Consider the following 19,612-nt stretch of genomic DNA (forward strand, 5'->3'; position numbering starts at 1 on the left):
CTCTGCGAGATTTTCCTTTTGGCGTCGCTTTCAAGCCACCTCGTGTTTTTCGTTGCCCCATTACATCGGCTGCTGTTATCTGTGATTTCATACTCACATTCAAATACATACAATCGATACTATTTTGCTGAAGTGTTGTTTGAGTTAACGAAACAAAATGTAACTAAATACGTTGCTCGTTACACTAACAAAAAGGGAACACGTTACCGCCCTACGTTATCTACAAATAAAGCTAACGTGGCTCCGTTACCATTACCGAAAAAAAGGCAACGCATGTTACTTCTGCCGTTACTCCACGGTCAGACATTTTAACCATTGCGCCCTCGCTCCAAAAACATCCGACCAAAACAACGATTTTAGCTGAATTACTGACATAACTATGCACAACTGTGCCGGAGTTGATCAATATTATAGTGGCCTAGTGTTTTCTGTAGAAGTTGCATATCATGGCTTATTACTTTTTGGCACATGGTAATGTGTTTTCTGATACTGAAATTAAACAGAAAATGGAATTTCATCATCGACACTCTCCGGAAAGAAAACATCGCTGATGTCTCAACAAATTTAATGTAATTCTGACGGAGTGCTTCTGCTAGCGTACAAAACATATGCGCAGAGCTTGTAGGAATAAAAAAATCTTTAACTCGCAGAGACAGGAAAGCAATATTTCCAGCCTAAATCATTATTGCCCCTTGAAACTATATAGTTGCTGCAAAAATTGCGACTGTTTGCGCGAAGGCGTCCAAGGTCAGCCTCGCTCGCTCAGGAATTCAAAAACCTGAAACGTATACCCGCAATTAGAAGCACATAGGAGCAAACTTTATTTTGAAGCAGAACTGATAAACAGTGCTATAGTATCATGATGACAAATTTCTGACAACTACAACTTCAATAATTCAAGTTACAGCTCTAGATCAAAGCTCTCGTCGGAGAGGTTGTCTCGCTTCGTCCGCATCTGCGGTAAATAGGTGGTCAACGGGCGCATTAGATGATACTCCTATTGCGAACGCCTGGCAGGCCGAGACCGGTCTGCCACTGCGACAAAAGGATGGCTCTGGGAATATGGCGCATACGAGACGAAGTTCTGTGTAAGACTCCGGGGATAATTGAAATAATTGTTAAAAAAAACGAGTAACGTGACACCGCACGTTACCGAAAAATGTTAAAGTAAGTACGTTACCCGTTACAGTTGAGAAGTAGTAACGAATGTGTTACACAAATACCAAAAACAGTGACGCGTTACCGTTAACGGCGTTACTTGTAACGCGTTACCGCTGTTGGGTAACAGGTGTCTCAGCTTGCGACAGCTTCTGCGCAGAGCTGATAGACGAAGCGATCAAGGCGACGGTGAGTTAAGGCAAATTTATATACATATAAACAGAGGCGTTACATATTCGGCGCTGGGGCCGACAGCTTATTGGGCTCGCACAGAGGTGCGACGACGACCCGGGATTTCTTCGTTCGCTTTCTCCCTCTCTACGCGCAGCTTGCTTCTTTTATAGCCCTGGGCGATCGCTTGCATCAGCCAGGAGTTCGAAGCCTCCAATCAGGAACCGCCGTTGGTCGCTGGCTCGAACCGGATCCGCGGATGAGAGGGCTTGCCGCACGTTGCGGGAGAAATTTCCGTCGGTTGCGTCAGACGCATCGCCGGAGTTGCCGGGGATTGCGTAAGACTCCCGCCTCGTTGCATCAGCTGGTGTTGACGCTGGTTGCATCAGACAGTCTACCGATGTTGACGGTGGTTGCGTCAGACGTTCTACCAGTTTGAATGCCTTGTCAAAGCACGGAAGTTTGGGTTGGGAGCCCTGGCATAACACCGCCAACACTGGATTTTTGGCGCTAAGTAATGGTAGGGGAAGTACACAATAGGTGCGTGAAGTGTTGTTAAAGTGCAAGTATATTAGGCACGAGTAAGTACGAGTAGAGCGTGCGAGAAAAGAAAATGGCCTCTGGTGTTCTTTCCAGACGGGTTCTGATAATAAGATGCAGATGCACGAGTCTATTTCTTAGAACAACGCTAATTCTGTTTTACTGGTCGCGCTGCAACTAGAGGAAATGGACGTTCTGGCGCGCTATTTTAAAACAATTCTGCTCTTTCCTTCTACCGAATCACGGCTCATTATCAGCAGCGTAAACGCAAACGATTAAGTGGCAGTAAAAGTAAAAATGCCGCAATATGTATGCGCAAGGCTTGACCGATCTCATTGGCTCTTAAAATAGAATAGATGTTGGATATTATAATTAGTTTCTATGAACGAAACAAGGCTTAATAAAGAAGGAGACCAGATGGAGGTGCCCGTTTAACGGTGGAAGATGTTATGGGCTGACTACGAAACCATTCGGCGCCGGGGTCTGCCACAGCTACCGCACATTATTAGGGAAAAAAATTCCTGTTTCTCCTGGGGTCAAACCGGTGTATTCTACATGCGAGTCAACTATTTTTCTTCTGAGCCACGCCAGTGCTTGCACATTCGCCTGAAAAAATAGCCTTCAAAAGCGTCGCATAGCGCGATGAGTCACGTGTGTAAGTCCTTGCTTGCGTACGCTGCGTTGCAGTTGCGGATAGTATTGCGCGAGGTGTCATCTGCGTGAAATGTGCACCGGATGGACGCCCTAAAGCTGGTCACCCATTATAAAAGGCAGATTTAAAGCCGCGATTTGCGTTTGGATGCTTCGTCTTTGTCCTCTTCATAATCATAAGCATTGGTCTCTTCTCCACGAGGAGGTGGTGTTTCCTCACCAGTATACTCAGAAGTATTGACTTCCAAATTAGGTCAAGCCATGGAAAGATTGCCAAATGCCGCACCAGGTCCTGATGGAATAAAAAACACAATGCTAAAGACACTGTACCAGGAATACCCGGATGATCTTTTATGTTTGGCAAACTATTCCCTTAGAAAAGCACGGATACCTTATGAATGGAAGATTGCCAAAATTATACCATTGCTTAAGAAGGAAGAGGCAGGTTATAATCTCGATAACATAAGACCAATAGCATTAACGTCCAATGTAGTAAAACTTGTTGAAAGGGTCCTCCATGGCCATATAATAAAATTTATTAACGATAAACAATTATTGAGTCCTTGTCAAATTGGTTTTAGATCTGGCTATTCAATATGGCACGAGCATGTGTACCTTGAAAGCCGTATTCACATTGCCCGGAACAAAAAACTGTATGCGGCTTTAGTTACATTAGACAAAGCATATGATAGTGTAGAGCATTCCATTTTAATTAATCCTTTGTGGAGTCACGGGTTTCCTGCTTATATAGTAGCATGGGTGACAGAAATTTTAAATGGGAGAGATTTTTACTGTTTTCAAGACGGCTTCTCTTCTTCTAAACACAAATAAACTCGGTGCGTACCTCAGGGGACAGTACTATCCCCAGTCCTGTTTAACATCTTGCTGAGTGCTATCCCCCTTAAGCCAGATGTGAAAACTTCTGTTTATGCAGACGACATTGCTTCTTTGCTATGGCCAATGACATTCATTGTCTTTACAATACACTGCAAACATACTTAAATAAACTCGAAATTTGGCTACATGGTTTACAGTTGAACCTGAATACTAATAAGTGTGCTATTCTAGTTTTTCCTGTTCAAAACCGTATAGATCTATTAATCATAAGCTCCAAGATATCCCGCAAGTCGAATCATTAAAGTGCCTCGGAAATATTTATAATAAACATCTCAATTGGGGTCCCCGTATTGAATACGTCGCGACAAAATGAGCCCGCACTATGGGTGTTTTGCGCAGGGTGAGCACTCGTAGATCAGGGATGAGAAGGAAGGTACTTTTGATGATGTATAAAATGTATGTCCGGCCGGTGTTAGAATTTGGTTGTGTTCTATTTTCTGGTGCGCCAACGTACAGCCTTCGGCCGCTGGTTCTACTTGAGAGAGAAGCTCTACGGCTGTGCTTTGGCCTTCCTAAATATGCTGCAAATGCAATTTTATACCTAGAAGCGGGCACGCCACCCCTTTTATGCCATTTAACCTTCTAACTGTGTAAACTTTCTTAAGATTATATGAATCACCCTCTATCCGCGATCAGATAATTTTTATTTTGGAATCCTGACTTACTTTTCTTCGCGCACTGTCCCAAATTTTATAAACCACAAGTTATATTTGCCCAGTCGTTACTTGATCCACTAAATGTACAAATTTGTAATTTGCTTCCTCTGACTACACAACATAACTCTCCCGATATTGTCTATCATAATATATTCCCGAAACACGCGATATTGTCACCTTCCGGCATTCTAAATGGGTTGTTGAAAGAACATCTAAAAATTCTGCCAACGAATGTTTTTATTGCAACGGATGCATCGCGGTCTGAGGAAAGATCTGGTATCAGAATATTTTGCCCTGAACTTGACTGGTCTTTTTCATTGCGATAGGCTGATTTTATTCCCGTCTTCCTTGGTGATTTTATGGCAATAATTCTGCCTTTACGCAAGTTAAGTACTTCAATTCCAGTAGCGGCAGTAATGACCGATTAATTGTTCATCGCAGGTTCATCGCAAAGGTTCATCGCAGTGCCCTGCCACCCTACTCAGTCAATGTATGGGGCACATTTGGCCCCACCCCCTCTTAGGTCACTAGAAGGGTCAATGTACGGGGCAGATTTTGTGCCCCCTTTGCCTCTCCCCCCCTCCCCCCCTCTGTGCGCACGCCTACGGTTATGACGGCAGTGGCGTAGGAAGTTTGTGATGTGGCAGTCAGTTCAAGACAGCATTCCCGATTCGCGTAGCAACGGGGTAATATGAAAACACCCTCCCATCAGACAATTGAGTACTGAATGGACTGTACGGTAGGAACCACCTCTCGGCGATCTCACGACTTCGCTTTGGGCGGCTCTAATCGCGAACTGCCCCGGGAAACCCCACTGCTGGCCACCGGAACACCGCCAACAATTCAAGGATGCACGGACAGTCGCCATCTATCGGTGGCCTCAAGAAACGCCAGGTCCTGTTTGTCGGCGATGCCTCAAGGGGCAGTCGGACGGATGTTGCGTTAGAAGCGGCTCTTTTAAAGCTTTTGAAGTGACGGTTACACCGACCCATGTTCATTCGTAAGCGCGCTTGCCTTTCAAAGCTGAAATATTACGCGTACACATAAGGGGCTTCAGTGAGATTACAAATTCGCTACACACGCGAATAAACTATAGCTTACATCGCATGCTTAACGGACCTCATTCTTAAAAAGAAAGTAATGGAGTAAACTTACCAAACAATTCAGAATCCATTCCACTCTGTGAAGGCGATTGGCCGGCGAAGCTGTGTAACGCATGCATTTCTTTATTTCATTTGTTCAGTTACTTATCTTTAGGCTTATTTATGATTTCTGAATATAGCAGTTGCTCCTTTAAAGCAATTCCTGCTCGATTGGCCTGGGCCAGAAGGCCAGCGTACAAGTTACCTATTAAGGCGAAAAGCTTAGATGCCTCATCAAGCGCGAAAATTGACCGTCGTCCCGCGTCGGCGTCAACACTAGTGATGCAAAAAATCACCATCAGGTGATGACGTCATCATATGAGCATTAGCGCTACCTGTTGGGCCAGTTGGTGCATTATCAACTTGAAAATGGGGTACCACCGAAAACGCAGAAAACACGTACACAAGCGTTCGTCCGTGTGTAACGCCTTGTTCTTGTGTACGTGTTTTCTGTGTTTTCGCTGGTACCACATTTTCAAGTCATCATTTGACATCCTCATGACGTCAGAGATCGCCAGAACTTGTGACGACATTATGACGTCATCACATGACATCGTAGCTGGGTCAACGGTGGGCCGATCACGTAGGCAGTGCAAAACCAGGTGAGGTGCCTCCGACCCTGGAGGCAATGCAAAACCACATTAGGTGCAGAAAGCTTTCGGAGGGTGCAGCCGCAGGAACAATACATTGACTGAGAAGAAAAAGAAGGTGGCTGTCGCCTTCCAGTCGTCTTATGTGAGTGCATAAGGGACCCTGGAAGTTTTTTACTCCTTCATTAATGAATTTTAAATCATTAATTTACTTTTATGCGTTTATTTTGGTTAGGCCAGGGCTGCATGGGCGCAGCCAGAATTTTCTACCGGGGGGAAGGGGGCTGTTCAACCCCAATTTATGCATGCTCCTGCGTGTATTTGTGCATGCGATTGTATATATACACATGCAAAATAGAAAAAAATTCAGGGGCGCTGCGTATATCCAGGGGGCCCCCCGGCCCCCTTGCTATACGCAATGGCAGCGGGGAATAGTGGGGTTTGCCGAATATTTTTGGCACATACATACTAGGGGTTTTATGTTGAGTAGGCAATTCATTATTAGGTGTCTGTTTGCTGATTGCAATATGTTCGCGTTTCTTATCGCTCCCAGGGTTCCAGTCAGTTCAACGAATTGACCCCGTTCACCTGCAGCCGTTTTCGTTTCAGCGGGGTGGCAACAGTCGCTCTTGTTTTAAATTCAAGGGCAAATGCTATTTCTAATGATGATGATAGTAATATATTGAGGAGGTAATAATGAGTATGTAGCTGTTGGCGGAGTGACGATTGGCCTAGTTTATACACAACTTCTATGCAATATATGCAAATGCTTCTATTTCGCTTCCCCTAGTCGCTTCCAAATTTTACAAATAGCCTTTTAGGAATCATTATTAGACGAATCAAACGAGGATTCTTGCAGGAGTGTATCTAATAAAACTTTACTCGATAAGTTTTATACTTGTAATTCAGATAATAGAGTAAGTTCTTGGTACTACTAATGAGAACGCAAAACATAGGCTACGCGTCATTCGAGGCGAAAGAAATAACATGGTGGCGCTCCTGAGCAGGTTTATGTAGAGTTACTATATATACAGTAACTCTAGGTTAATGGTTCAACATTATTCAAGTTATCTTCTAAATTTTAAACTACAATTTCTTGGCCAATCTCCCAGAGTGGGTCTGTGCCATAGTGTTGGAGGAAAAACGAACAAACAAACAAACAAGCGAACAAAAAAACAACCAAACAACCAACCAAACAAACAAACAACCAAACAAACAATCAAACAACCAAACAAACAAACAACCAACCAAACAACCAACCACACAAACAAACAAACAAACAAACAAACAAACAAAGAAGATGTCTGAATCGCTCGTGGCACGTTCAACAGAGAAGCGCGCACAGCGTGATCAGAAGAAGAAAAGATGTCGTCCCGGAAGGATGCAGCGCCAAGTCGTCGCCGCTCCAGCGTCATGGCGCACAAGTCCACGGCGCAGCAGTCGCACAGGCTGAGCGTCTGGAGCTCGACGTCGTCGACATGCAGCTACGCGGCGAGCAACTCGACCGACCCGGAAGCACGTCACCACCCCGACTCGGGCCATACCTTGTCGGAGCCGCTGCAAACGGACAGCGAAATCTGGAGGTATTACACAATGTCCTTAAAGCCCGAACCATATAGAGCGTTTTTGCCGGCGTTTCCTGGCGTTGCGTCCCTCGGCGTCGTCGCATCAACGCCGTCAGAGAGGGCGGCAAATGAAGAGCGTTAGCTCAGCGTCACACAGTGTGACCAGAGGGAATGAACCTAACACCTCGTAAAGCAGTTGTACAGTTTCCGTCAATGGACCAACAAGATATATCCCTGATTATAGCTTTTATGTCTCATTAGCAGTTCTGTGGTGCAGAAAACGAGTCACAGTGACACAACGCCATCGAAAAGTATTTTTTTTATTTGACTTGTAGCGCCAGCTATTGGCATTAAGAAGAAGCACAAACTTGTAATATATGGCCTCTGAGCTTGAAGCTGCCGTACATCTTTGAGGCCACGTATTCGGCCAATACACTCATTCCTGCTAAGCCTACCGATGAACTTGAGTATGGCACTCGGAAATACTTCAAAGATATCACGATCGCTTTGCTGTCGAAGCTTCTAGGGAACAAGCTAAGTCAAATACAAGCATCAGTTGAGAACTTAAGGGCCACACAGTGCACGGCGACGACTTATTAGATCCGAGGCGGGCGGCAGCCATCTTGGCAGCGGCGATGACGCCGTTACGTAGCGGAAGTCGCTGCCAGCCGCACGCTGATTGGTTCTGCGTCCATCGAACTGCTTCCGGCGTCGACGCTGCCGCCCGTGATGTCTGGACCGTCCAGAGGTGGACGTTTCGGCCACCGTCACCGGTAGCGTCGACGTCGAGGGACGCCGGCGTACGAAACGCCGGGAAAACGCCGGCAAAAACGCTCTATATGGTTCGGCCTTTAAAGAGCTCGTTTCGCGTAAAATTCCTGGTGTCGGCGTTGTTGGTTGTGAACGAAAAACTGGCGTTTTCCGTGAGCGAAAACTCTTGATGCACGCAAATAAGACTTGTTGATCGAAGCCGGAATCGAATCCACGATTACGAACCCACGTTCGAACCCAAGAAAAACGAAAAAAAAAAATCCTGTACGAATGTGATGTAGGTTGAGGAGTTGCCTTAACGCATGTAATATTGCATGGCAGAAGCGTAGAATCACACCAGGTGTTAAAACATGGAAATTGCGCAACGAGTGGGTGGGTTAAAGGCCCACGCGTTACAAAGCGCTCAAGCATAAATAATCATCATCATTGGCAAAGGCATGAACAAAATGTGTAGCTGCGCAGGTGCGTAGTGGTTACGTCGCCAATTCGCAATATGATGAATGATCACGTAGTGGGCACTTCGCGACTGTACTTGCAGTAGGCATTGTACGATAGCTTGAAACGACCAATATTACGCGCACATTTGAGGTGTCCTCCGAAAATTGACGCATTCAGAAGGCGATACGAACGTGCCTGACTACGTTATCGGGTTCTATTGAAGATTAGGCTCAGACGTCCTCGAGGGTTTAAAATCCTTGCACCGTTCTCTACACTAGATAGATTCGGTTTATTACGATGAACGAGCGCAACGGCTGTTAGAGACGCCACAGTGTAGAATTCAACGTTAGCCTTAATTGTCTAAAGGCATGTGTTTTCATAGCTTATTGAAAGCTCGCACGTGACGCTGCAGACGCAGATCCTCAGCGCCCCGGAAACTGTTAGAGACGCCACAGTGTAGAATTCAACGTTAGCCTTAATTGTCTATAGGAACGTGTTTTCATAGCTTATTGAGAGCTCGCACGTGACGCCGCAGACGCAGATCCTCAGCGCACTGGTGCGCCAAAATAATGGATTTTACGTCGTCAAGGCAACATAGTCATGAAGCGACTAACCTGCTTCAGTGTGATAACGACACCGCTAGAACGTTTTTTTTGGCCGATGTACATGAATAACAAAAGTGCCTGCATGCGATGTACTGATAACATTCACGTGACATCGCGAAGTTCGCGTCCCGCCGTGTCGGAGCCATGTCAGGTTTCTGTGACGTCTGATGTCTTGCACTCACGTCACTGAAACCGCCGTGTCGGAGCACCAACGTAACGGGACGCGAAGTTTTCATTGTAGGACGTGAAGAAAATGCGCGCAAGCGCCGAAGAGCGGAGATATGCCTAGCCAAGGCATGAATCACGAGCAGTTTCCCCAGTGACTTCAGATGAAGCCTCGTGTTCGTTCCAGACATTCCTGAAATCTCGATAGGTATGGTAGAGTACTTTCGCACTTAAAAACGAGCTGGCACAGGACGAAAACGATGTCCTCGCAGCAAATCCGACTGACGCTAGCGCACACTAGTTTACATCAACCCTTGAACCAATTCGAAGTGTAGCTGTTCTAGTAAATTTGATCATACATTGAAATTTAGTACACTTAGATCACAAGCTGCTTTTTTACTCAGATGAAGACTGCGACGCAACATATTTTCCCATCAGGTTCCTGCACGACCCCTTCAACATCGAGCCCGAGATGGCCGGTCCGCTGCTGCAGTTCCCGCTCGACCTGTACCGGCGCATGCGCCAGGAAGGCGGCAACGTAGTGCTGTCGCCCTGGTACCTGGCTTGCATGCTGGTCACCATGTACCACGGCTCGGGTGGAGACACGCGGACCCAGATCGCGCGCGTGCTCCACACGGACGACGATGGCGAGATCGTGGCGCGCTTCGACAGTCACGCCAGCCGCCTGTTCTGCAGGGACTTCCACAAGCCGCGACACACACACTCTGGTACACTACACAAACACATTCTCTTTAGAAGCTTTGACTAGGTGGTATGAAAAATCAGAAGGTTGATGTAGTTGTGATCAAAACTTATCTGCGCATGCTCATGAATGGCAGCACCAGTGGCCTGTGAACCAGCCGTCATTGTCTACTACGAAGATATTGTCACGTGGTCGTGACGTCGACGAAGACAGCGGTCGGCGTTTGCAGGATGAAACTGTTTATTTGGCCGAACTTGTGGCCGGAAAATGAGAACTAGGACTACAGCAATACACGCTGTACAATGATAGCGGCGAACAGGGCGTCGTCCGTCGATCAACTGACAAGCGGTGAAGCGCGTCGGCATTTAAACATGTGCCGTCGAATATTCCAGCATTATCGCTGGCTGTAGTGCAAATTCTAGAATAGGCTCGAGTGTGCGCGTCTTGCGCGCAATCTTAACAAAACGATCTACAATGATCGCGAAGCCTCTCGAACAATGAGGCGCGGTTTGCGCTGAGCGTTTCTGACAGTCTTTGTGGGCGAGAAACGAATAAACCAAAAGTGATAATAAGAAACGCCCGTGGCAATGCCCCCCTCTGAAAAAGCATCGTCCCGATGCTTAAAACAGGACAGTCCAATGCATGCAACAATAAATAACAAGAATAAAGCAACAAAGTACAATAAACAATAAGCACAAGCAAGAAAGTACAATAATAAAGCAAAATGACAGTCCTCAGATTCGCTAACGCGTGTAATATGGTTTGAGGCGCACGACATGGACGACTTCAGGTCGTGCACGGCGCCGCTGAGAGTTCGTAATGCCGTCAGGGACAACCTCGTAGTCGAGTGCGCCGAGGCGGCGAAGTACCCTGTACGGTCCGAAGTATCGTCGGAGAAGCTTCTCACTAAGTCCCCGTCGGCGTATTGGCGTCCATACCCAGACACGGTCGCCGGGCTGGTACTCCACGAAGCGTCGTCGAAGATTGTAGCGACGACTGTCGGTGCGCTGCTGGGTCTTGATGCGCAGGCGGGCCAGCTGTCGAGCTTCTTCGGCACGTTGTAAGTAAGCGGCGGCGTCGACATTTTCTTCGTCGGTGACGTTGGGTAGCATGGCGTCCAGCGTCGTCGCCGGGCTCCTTCCGTAGACCAACTTGTACGGCGTCATCTGCGTCGTTTCTTGGACGGCCGTGTTGTAAGCGAAGGTCACGTACGGAAGGACGGCGTCCCACGTCTTGTGCTCAACGTCGACGTACATGGCCAGCATGTCGGCGATGGTCTTATTTAGACGTTCGGTGAGGCCATTGGTCTGCGGGTGGTAGGCGGTGGTGCGGCGGTGGCTCGTCTCGCTGTATTTGAAGATCGCCTGAGTTAAGTCCGCAGTAAAGGCGGTACCTCTGTCTGTGATGAGGACCTCTGGGGCGCCATGACGCAAGACGATGTTCTCCACGAAGAACTTGGCTACCTCGGCGGCACTGCCTTTGGGCAAGGCCTTTGTCTCGGCGTAGCGGGTGAGGTAGTCAGTTGCTACGACGATCCACTTGTTGCCGGAAGTCGACGTGGGGAACGGCCCCAGTAGATCCATCCCGATTTGCTGGAACGGCCGGTGAGGTGGTTCGATTGGCTGCAGAAGTCCCGCTGGCCTAGTCGGCGGTGTCTTCCGTCGCTGGCAATCTCGGCAAGTCTTAACGTAGTGGGCTACGTCGGCAGCAAGGCGTGGCCAGTAGTATTTTTCCTGTATTCGGGCGAGCGTGCGGGAAACACCGAGGTGTCCAGCCGTCGGGTCGTCGTGTAGGGCCTGGAAGACTTCTGGTCGCAATGATGAGGGCACGACGAGAAGGTAGTCAGTTCGAAGTGGCGAGAAGTTCTTCTTCAGGAGAACGCCGTTCCGTAAGAAAAACGACGGCAGTCCTCGCTTGAATACCTTCGGAACAACGGCGGTCTTGTACTCGAGGTACTCAATAAGGCCCCCCAGTTCCGCGTCGGCCCGTTGCCTTTCGGCGAAGTCGTCGGCACTTATGGTTCCGAGGAAGCAGTCATCGTCGTCGTCTTGCGGCGGTGCGTCGACGGGGGCACGAGACAAGCAGTCGGCGTCAGAGTGTTTTCGTCCGGACTTGTACACGACGGTAATATCGAATTCTTGAAGCCTCAGACTCCATCGTGCGAGACGACCTGAAGGGTCCTTCAAGTTAGCTAGCCAGCATAAGGCGTGATGGTCACTGACAACTTTGAAGGGCCTGCCATAGAGGTAGGGGCGAAACTTTGACGTAGCCCAGAGGATGGCAAGGCATTCCTTTTCTGTTGTGGAATAGTTTGCTTCCGCCTTGGATAGTGACCGGCTAGCATAACTGATAACCCTTTCAAGCCCGTCAGTCTTTTGCACAAGGACGGCACCGAGTCCTACGCTGCTTGCGTCGGTGTGTATTTCCGTATCGGCGCAATCGTCGAAATGCGCGAGTATGGGTGGCGTCTGCAGGCGTCGTTTAAGTTCTTGAAAGGCTTGCACTTGCGCCGTTTCCCACCTGAATTCCACGTTATTCTTCGTGAGAAGCGTCAGTGGTTCGGCGATCCGTGAAAAGTTTTTGACGAAGCGTCTGTAATAGGCGCATAAGCCGAGAAATCGGCGCACGGCCTTCTTGTCAGTGGGTGGCGCGAAGTCGGCGATGGCAGCTGTTTTCCGCGGGTCTGGGCGCACTCCAGACTTGCTGATCACATGACCCAGAAACAAGAGCTCGTCGTACGCAAATCGGCACTTTTCTGGCTTCAGGGTCAGTCCAGAGGCCTTGATTGCTTGAAGTACTGCCTCAAGCCGCCGGAGATGCTCGTCGAAGGTTGAGGAAAACACGACGACGTCGTCCAAATACACAAGGCACGTCTGCCACTTCAATCCGGCCAGTACGGTGTCCATGACACGCTGGAACGTCGCAGGTGCCGAGCAAAGACCGAAAGGCATGACCTTGAACTCAAAGAGGCCGTCGGGTGTTATAAAGGCAGTCTTTTCTCGGTCTCTCTCGTCGACTTCGATTTGCCAGTAGCCGGTCTTGAGGTCCATCGACGAAAAGTACGTCGCGTTGTGAAGTCGATCCAGGGTGTCGTCTATTCGTGGGAGGGGGTACACGTCCTTCTTCGTGATTTTGTTCAGGCGCCGATAATCAACGCAGAAACGCAGTGTCCCGTCCTTCTTCTTCACTAACACCACGGGTGACGCCCACGGACTCTTGGACGGCTGGATGATGTTGTCGCGTAGCATTTCGTCGACTTGTTTCTTTATCGCGTCGCGCTCTCGAGTAGAAACTCTGTAGGGGCTCTGACGGAGTGGTCGAGAATGTTCTTCTGTTATAATGCGGTGCTTCGCAAGGGGCGTTTGTCGGACCCGCGATGACGACGAGAAACAGTCCCTGTATTGCAGGAGCAGGGTTTTCAGCTGGTCTTGCTTGGCCTTCGGAAGGCTCGGATTGATCGTCAAAATCCGGTTCGGGACCTCTATTCGTCGAAGCAGGTTCGGCAGCATCGAAGAGGGCGAAAGCATCGCTGGCGGCTAGACATTCGTCGATGTAGGCAACCGTCGTACCAAAGTTGAGGTGCCTATATTCGTGGCTGAAGTTTCGTCAGCACCACCTTTGCTTTACCGTCACGCAGCTCGGCTATACCTCGTGCGACGCAAATTTGACGGTTCAGGAGTAGGTGCTGATCACCCTCGATGACGCCTTCAAGGTTCGCAGGTTTTTCGGTGCCGACGGAAATAATGACGCTGGAGCGCGGCGGAATGGTCACCTGCTCTTCTATCACATTCAATGCATGGTTGCCTGGCATCGCGTGGGGCGGGAGCGCTTTGTCTGAGGTCAGTGTTATCGACTCAGACCTCAGGTCGATGACGGCGCCGTGGTCACTTAAGAAGTCCATTCCAAGTATCATATCCCTGGAGCAGTTTTGTAGGATTACAAAGCTCGCAGGATAAGTCCGGTTATTGATGGTGACTCGCGCCGTGCAGACACCAATCGGCGTTATCAGATGGCCTCCAGCGGTCCGGATCTCGGGGCCTTCCCAAGCAGTCCTAACTTTCTTCAACTGTGCTGCGAACGGCCCACTGATGACGGAATAGTCGGCTCCAGTATCGACGAGAGCAGTGACGTTGTGGCCGTCGATCAGAACGTCGAGGTCGCTAGTCCGCCGTCTTGCGTTGCGGTTAGGTCGCGGCGTCGGGTCACGGCTACGTCGGTTTGCACCGCTGCTTCCGCGTTGCGTCGTCAGGTCTGCTTCCGGTCGCAAAGTTTCGTCTTCAGGGCGTCGTTCGGCGTGCGGCGGGGGCTCGGAACTTCGTCGCGGCGTGGTCGTCGACGGCGGAGGATCTTCAGCATTTCGTCGTTCAGCAACCGCACCTCATCGGTTGCTGCCCTTAGTTTTCCGGATACGGGCTAGGCGACCGGCCCCGGTTTGGGCCAGTGTACTGCCGGCGGTGCGGTGACATGTAACGGCCGGGCGACGGCGAGCGGGAAGGTCGTCGTTCTTGCCGCTGTGCTCCGGTGAGATAGTCGTCGATGTCGCGAGGCCGTTCGCCTGGCTGCGGGCGCGGCGCGTTGACGGCGAATCCGCGTAGCCCCATCTGTCGGTATTGGCAGCGGCGGTACGTGTGGCCGGCCTCCCCGCAGTGGTAGCAGAGCGGGCGGTTGTCAGGGGCGCGCCAAACGTCGGTCTTTCGGGGGGTGTAGCTTTGGCTTGCAGGCGGGCGGGATAGCGTCGGAGGTGGCGGCGGTGTCTGGCGACGGAAATGCGACGGCGCAGGGCGTTGGTGATAGCGCGGAGTGGCGACAGCATGGCGTGCAACGGCAGCATAGCTCATGGCTTCCGGCTCAGGTTGCGGCGGTGCAGCAACTCCTAGCGAATGCTGAAGTTCCTCGCGAACGACGTCGGCTATGGAATGCACCTGGGGTTGAGATGCAGGAAACATCTTTCGGAGCTCTTCGCGCACGACCGCCCTTATCGTCTCACGCAAGTCGTCGGAGCCCAGCGCATGTGCTTCCCCGTAGTTCGTCGTCGGCATGCGGCGGTTGTATTGCCTCGTGCGCATCTCGAGCGTCTTCTCGATTGTTGTTGCCTCCGCCAGGAATTCTTGGATGGTCTTGGGTGGGTTTCTGATCAGTCCCGCGAACAGCTCCTGCTTGATTCCTCGCATGAGGAAGCGCACTTTCTTCTCCTCGGGCATCTCGGGGTCTGCGTGGCGGAACAGTCTCGTCATTTCTTCTGTGAAGAGTGCCACGTTTTCGTTAGGCAGCTGCACGCGGGTTTCGAGCAGAGCCTCGGCCCTCTCCTTGCGGACGACGCTGGTGAATGTTGCCAGGAACCTGGTGCGAAAAACGTCCCATGTTGTCAGGGTTCGCTCTTGGTTCTCGAACCAGGTTCTAGCTGCGTCCTCCAAGGCGAAGTAGACATGCTGTAGCTTGTCTTCACTGGTCCAGGCATTGAAAAGGGCAACTCGGTCGTAGGCTTCGAGCCAGCTTTCCGGGTCTTCGAACGACGATCCGCGGAAGGTTGGCGGCTCCTTGGGCTGGCGAAGAAGGATTGGCGCAGGCTGCACGTGGTCGGTCATAGTCGCTGTGGTCGATGTTGAGATCTGCGGCTGCCTGGGTTTTTCGGGAAGGAGCCCGTGCTCTGGCTGCAGTCCCTTCTGCCTGCGGCTTGTTCGACGATCCGGGATTTCCTTGCCGTCGTCCTCGTCGCGGCTTGGGCTTGGGTCAGCGCTCCGCGGTGGCGTCCGGATCATGGAAGAAGCAGCACCTCCACCAGATGTCACGTGGTCGTGACGTCGACGAAGACAGCGGTCGGCGTTTGCAGGATGAAACTGTTTATTTGGCCGAACTTGTGGCCGGAAAATGAGAACTAGGACTACAGCAATACACGCTGTACAATGATAGCGGCGAACAGGGCGTCGTCCGTCGATCAACTGACAAGCGGTGAAGCGCGTCGGCATTTAAACATGTGCCGTCGAATATTCCAGCATTATCGCTGGCTGTAGTGCAAATTCTAGAATAGGCTCGAGTGTGCGCGTCTTGCGCGCAATCTTAACAAAACGATCTACAATGATCGCGAAGCCTCTCGAACAATGAGGCGCGGTTTGCGCTGAGCGTTTCTGACAGTCTTTGTGGGCGAGAAACGAATAAACCAAAAGTGATAATAAGAAACGCCCGTGGCAATATATTGGCTATATGTCACGTAGATGCACACAACTGTGCCTGAGTGACAGTCGACGCTGCCATACCTGAGCATGGGCAGATAAGCTTTTAGTCGACTTTGTTTTCCGCCACAGAACCCGCTAAGTAAACAGCGCGGATACGGACAAGGAATCGATGAGGACAGCCCTAGTACCTTCGCCTTGTGCCTCTTCGCGCTGTTTACGTGGCTACGGAATACCAGCTAGCCCGGTCACACACCTTGCTACAGAATTCGCCGTGGTAGTTTAGCGGGTAAGTGTCACACTGCTAAGCACGAGGGCGCGGGTTCGATTCACGGCGGTCACGTTCCGGTTGGGGTGAAAAGCGAAGAGCACCCGTGTGCTAGGTATAAGTGCACTTAAAAAATCCAGGGGTACCAAAATATTTTCAAGTTTCCTCATAATTATAATGGGGTTTTGGCATGTCAAACCCCAGCAATCACCTCAGCGTGCCATTAATAAAATATTGCAAAAGAGATTTAATGTAACCAAACGCTAGTGGAACAAAAACATACTAAACCGTAGTTATTGAGAGCATATTGATGTGAAAAAAAAAAACAGTGAGTTAACGCGATAATAGACTTGTAACAAGTACACCACAATGATGCATAAACAAAATAAATTTTAGTAACCCAAAGAAACACGGTGTTCGAACGTAAAAGTGGTAGGAAGGCTAGAACAACCATTTAGCGCTTGCAATTTATACATAGCACATTCATAAAATTTCTTCATGAAGTCTCCATGCAACTAGTGACATTCACCACATTAGTGTCGTGTGACCTCGAGCCAAAGACCATGCAGTAGGGCTACTACTTGGCGGGGTTATACTGCTTCATTATAAGTGTACTGCATCGCATATATGTGCTCCAACGGAAAGCTGAAACGATATTCCAAATGTATCTTCTGCTTGTTGATTAGTTGTTCACTTACTGATCGTTAGAGAAGGAATCAATTTGTTCGTTTTGTAGCATAGAGAGCAAGAAAAGCTGCTCACCAAAGTTTACCTTCTGTTTCCAGCCTATGAGATTTTTCTGAAAATGCTCGTAGCTGAAAAAGCAAAACAAGCACGGTAAAAAGTGACAAGATACAATAAAAAACTTGGTAGTCTAGAGTTCGTTACGTCTACGTCAACTTAGTTATCCGTACCATTGCTAATTCTTTTTAGCAATATGAATGTACAGGACTCAATGTGACGTCCTATGCTGGCCTCTACCACGACGCCCGGGTCAACCTGTCCGCGGAGTTCAAGGAGCCACTCTCGAACCTCGACATTCACTTCCACGTCCAGGACTTTGAGGAGAGCCCCGAGCAGAGCAGGCTCGCCCTGGACGGCTTCCTACGCGCTCTCACGGGCTTCTGCTTCGAGCGGGACATCTTCAGCGGCGACAGCGTGGACCTGGACACGTTCGTGGTCCTGGCCAGCGTGTTCTGCTTCGGCTCGCGCTGGTTCGCCGCGGGCGGAGCCCAGCGCTCGAAGGGCGTGTTCCACCCCGAGTACGCCGGCGACGACCGAGTGGGCGAGGAGGTGCCGACGCTGTCCCTGACCGGCGCCTTCCGGTACGCCCGGTTCCACAAGGGTGACCCTTTCTCCGGAACCGTAGTGGACCTGCCTTACCAGGACCCACGGCGGTCTCTCGTCATTTTCATCCCGGCGCCCAATTCGAGCCTCGTTGAGTTGGAGAAGGCGCTCACAGCAGCCACTATCCTGACGTGCCTCGGCCGTTTAGAGCGACGAGGCCAGGTGACGGTGACCATGCCCAGGATAAAGGTGAAGTGCCTCACCGATCTGAAGAACTACCTGCCGCCCATGGGCGTGACGGACGCGTTCAACGATACCGCCGACTTTGTCAACATGGCGCGAATCGTGGGGCTCAGGCTTTCGGCGGCGAAGCACTTGGCCGTGTTCAGGGCTGGACACAAGGGTCCCAAGGTTGCCTCGGCTGAAGCCAAGGCAGAGGAGACCGCGCGCACCGCCAGCGGTGGCAAGAACGTGTTCAAGATAACGGTCGATAGGCCGTTCATGTTTGTCGTGCTCGCCCGTGATCCGGATACCGTTCTCATGCTCGGTTCATTTACGCACATTATCTAACACGACGCAGGGACGGGGACGCGAGGGCGCGTTTCCTGCTATTTTCGCCGATGCAGTAATATATTCGTAACAGCCCATTTCTTGTTGCTGGTTTGCTAACACAAAACGTACCATTTTATTTCTAAGCGTGTTAAACATTATCATTTGAGCAGTGGCAAGCATTGTCCTTTATGTTGAACAGTGTCAAAGATCCCCTTACGAAGGGTAGCGGCTTGGGCTAGTTGGTATGTCATGACGAATTGTATAGCGCGAACGGGGTACTTGGACGTCCTCGTTTTTTATGTCTGTCCAAGTACCCCGTTCGCGCTATACAATTCGTCATCCCCTTACGAATGTGACGCCTGCAACACTTGAAGTCGTCAGAACGTGCTGAAGCAGGTAAAGTGAAACAAGCCGAAATATTTGCTGGAAACATACCGTTGTGCACAACCGAACGCACTCTGTCCTCACCAAGTGTTTTAGACAGCGAAATTAGTAGATTCAAATTTGTTACTCCCACGCCGACCTCTTTTCTTTGCGAGATGCGTCAGAGATACACAACGTTAGCGTAAAGTGGAAGGTAATGACGACTTCGCATTACGCACAAGGTATTTTGTCCGGTTCTCGGGGAAATTCCAGCAATATAAGTTCCTCTGTCCCAAAACTGCTACAGCGATCAACATCACTTTTGTTGTATGGGCATGAATCCGGCATGCACGCTTAACTTAAATTGTGAAGGTATGTCCCGTGACAACCCAATGAAAGGTAACCTAATGAGCCTCTACTTTGTCTGAGAGAACACAAAAACGTGTATTTGTACTCTCTTAGACTGCGACAACGACGGCTCACCCGTCAGAAAATACACGCAGTGTCATTCAGCTGTTAATGCATCAACCCCCGAACGACTCATTAAAATCACATGCAGTTGATGTCGTTGTTTTATACAAAATCTTACCACAAAGAGTGGCAGCGCCACGACATGAAGCACGATAATGGCCAAAAATGCTCTAATTCCTCGAATTCATATGTTGTCAAATTACATTACGCTTTCTAGAGGCTCCTGGTCTATCTAAAATCAGAAATGCGAAGCACGTGTACATTTGCTCATGCAACATTTTTTTTTTTTAATACGGAAGCGTCACGTACCGCTCTTCGCTAAGAACGGGTGAACGCCGCGAATAGCCACTTAGTACCATGGGCCCCGCGTAAATAACACAGCACGTGTACAGCCAAAAGAGTGTAATGTGTAATTATAAGTACGAGAAAAGGCTGCGCATGTCTTATGA

At 49.7% G+C, this 19,612-nt stretch overlaps 1 protein-coding gene across 2 annotated transcripts in view; it reads left to right on the plus strand.

Annotated features, from left to right (window-relative positions):
• Positions 1-7,146: 7,146 nt before the first annotated feature.
• The window catches only part of LOC119373417 (serpin B8), a 32,617-nt gene continuing 20,151 nt past the window's right edge, over positions 7,147-19,612 (plus strand). The window contains exons 1-3 of one of the 2 annotated variants that reach the window (XM_037643443.2): positions 7,147-7,388; positions 9,788-10,077; positions 17,440-18,412. In XM_037643443.2, the coding sequence (XP_037499371.1) occupies positions 7,171-7,388; positions 9,788-10,077; positions 17,440-18,347 (1,416 nt within the window). In that variant the 5' untranslated portion in view covers positions 7,147-7,170 and the 3' untranslated portion in view covers positions 18,348-18,412. Of the gene's footprint in view, positions 7,389-9,787; positions 10,078-17,439; positions 18,413-19,612 lie in introns of those variants that run through there. The other variant, XM_049420404.1, reaches the window with a different exon arrangement.

The sequence above is a fragment of the Rhipicephalus sanguineus genome, chromosome 11, assembly GCF_013339695.2.
Source record: "Rhipicephalus sanguineus isolate Rsan-2018 chromosome 11, BIME_Rsan_1.4, whole genome shotgun sequence".
NCBI classification, from domain to species: domain Eukaryota; kingdom Metazoa; phylum Arthropoda; class Arachnida; order Ixodida; family Ixodidae; genus Rhipicephalus; species Rhipicephalus sanguineus.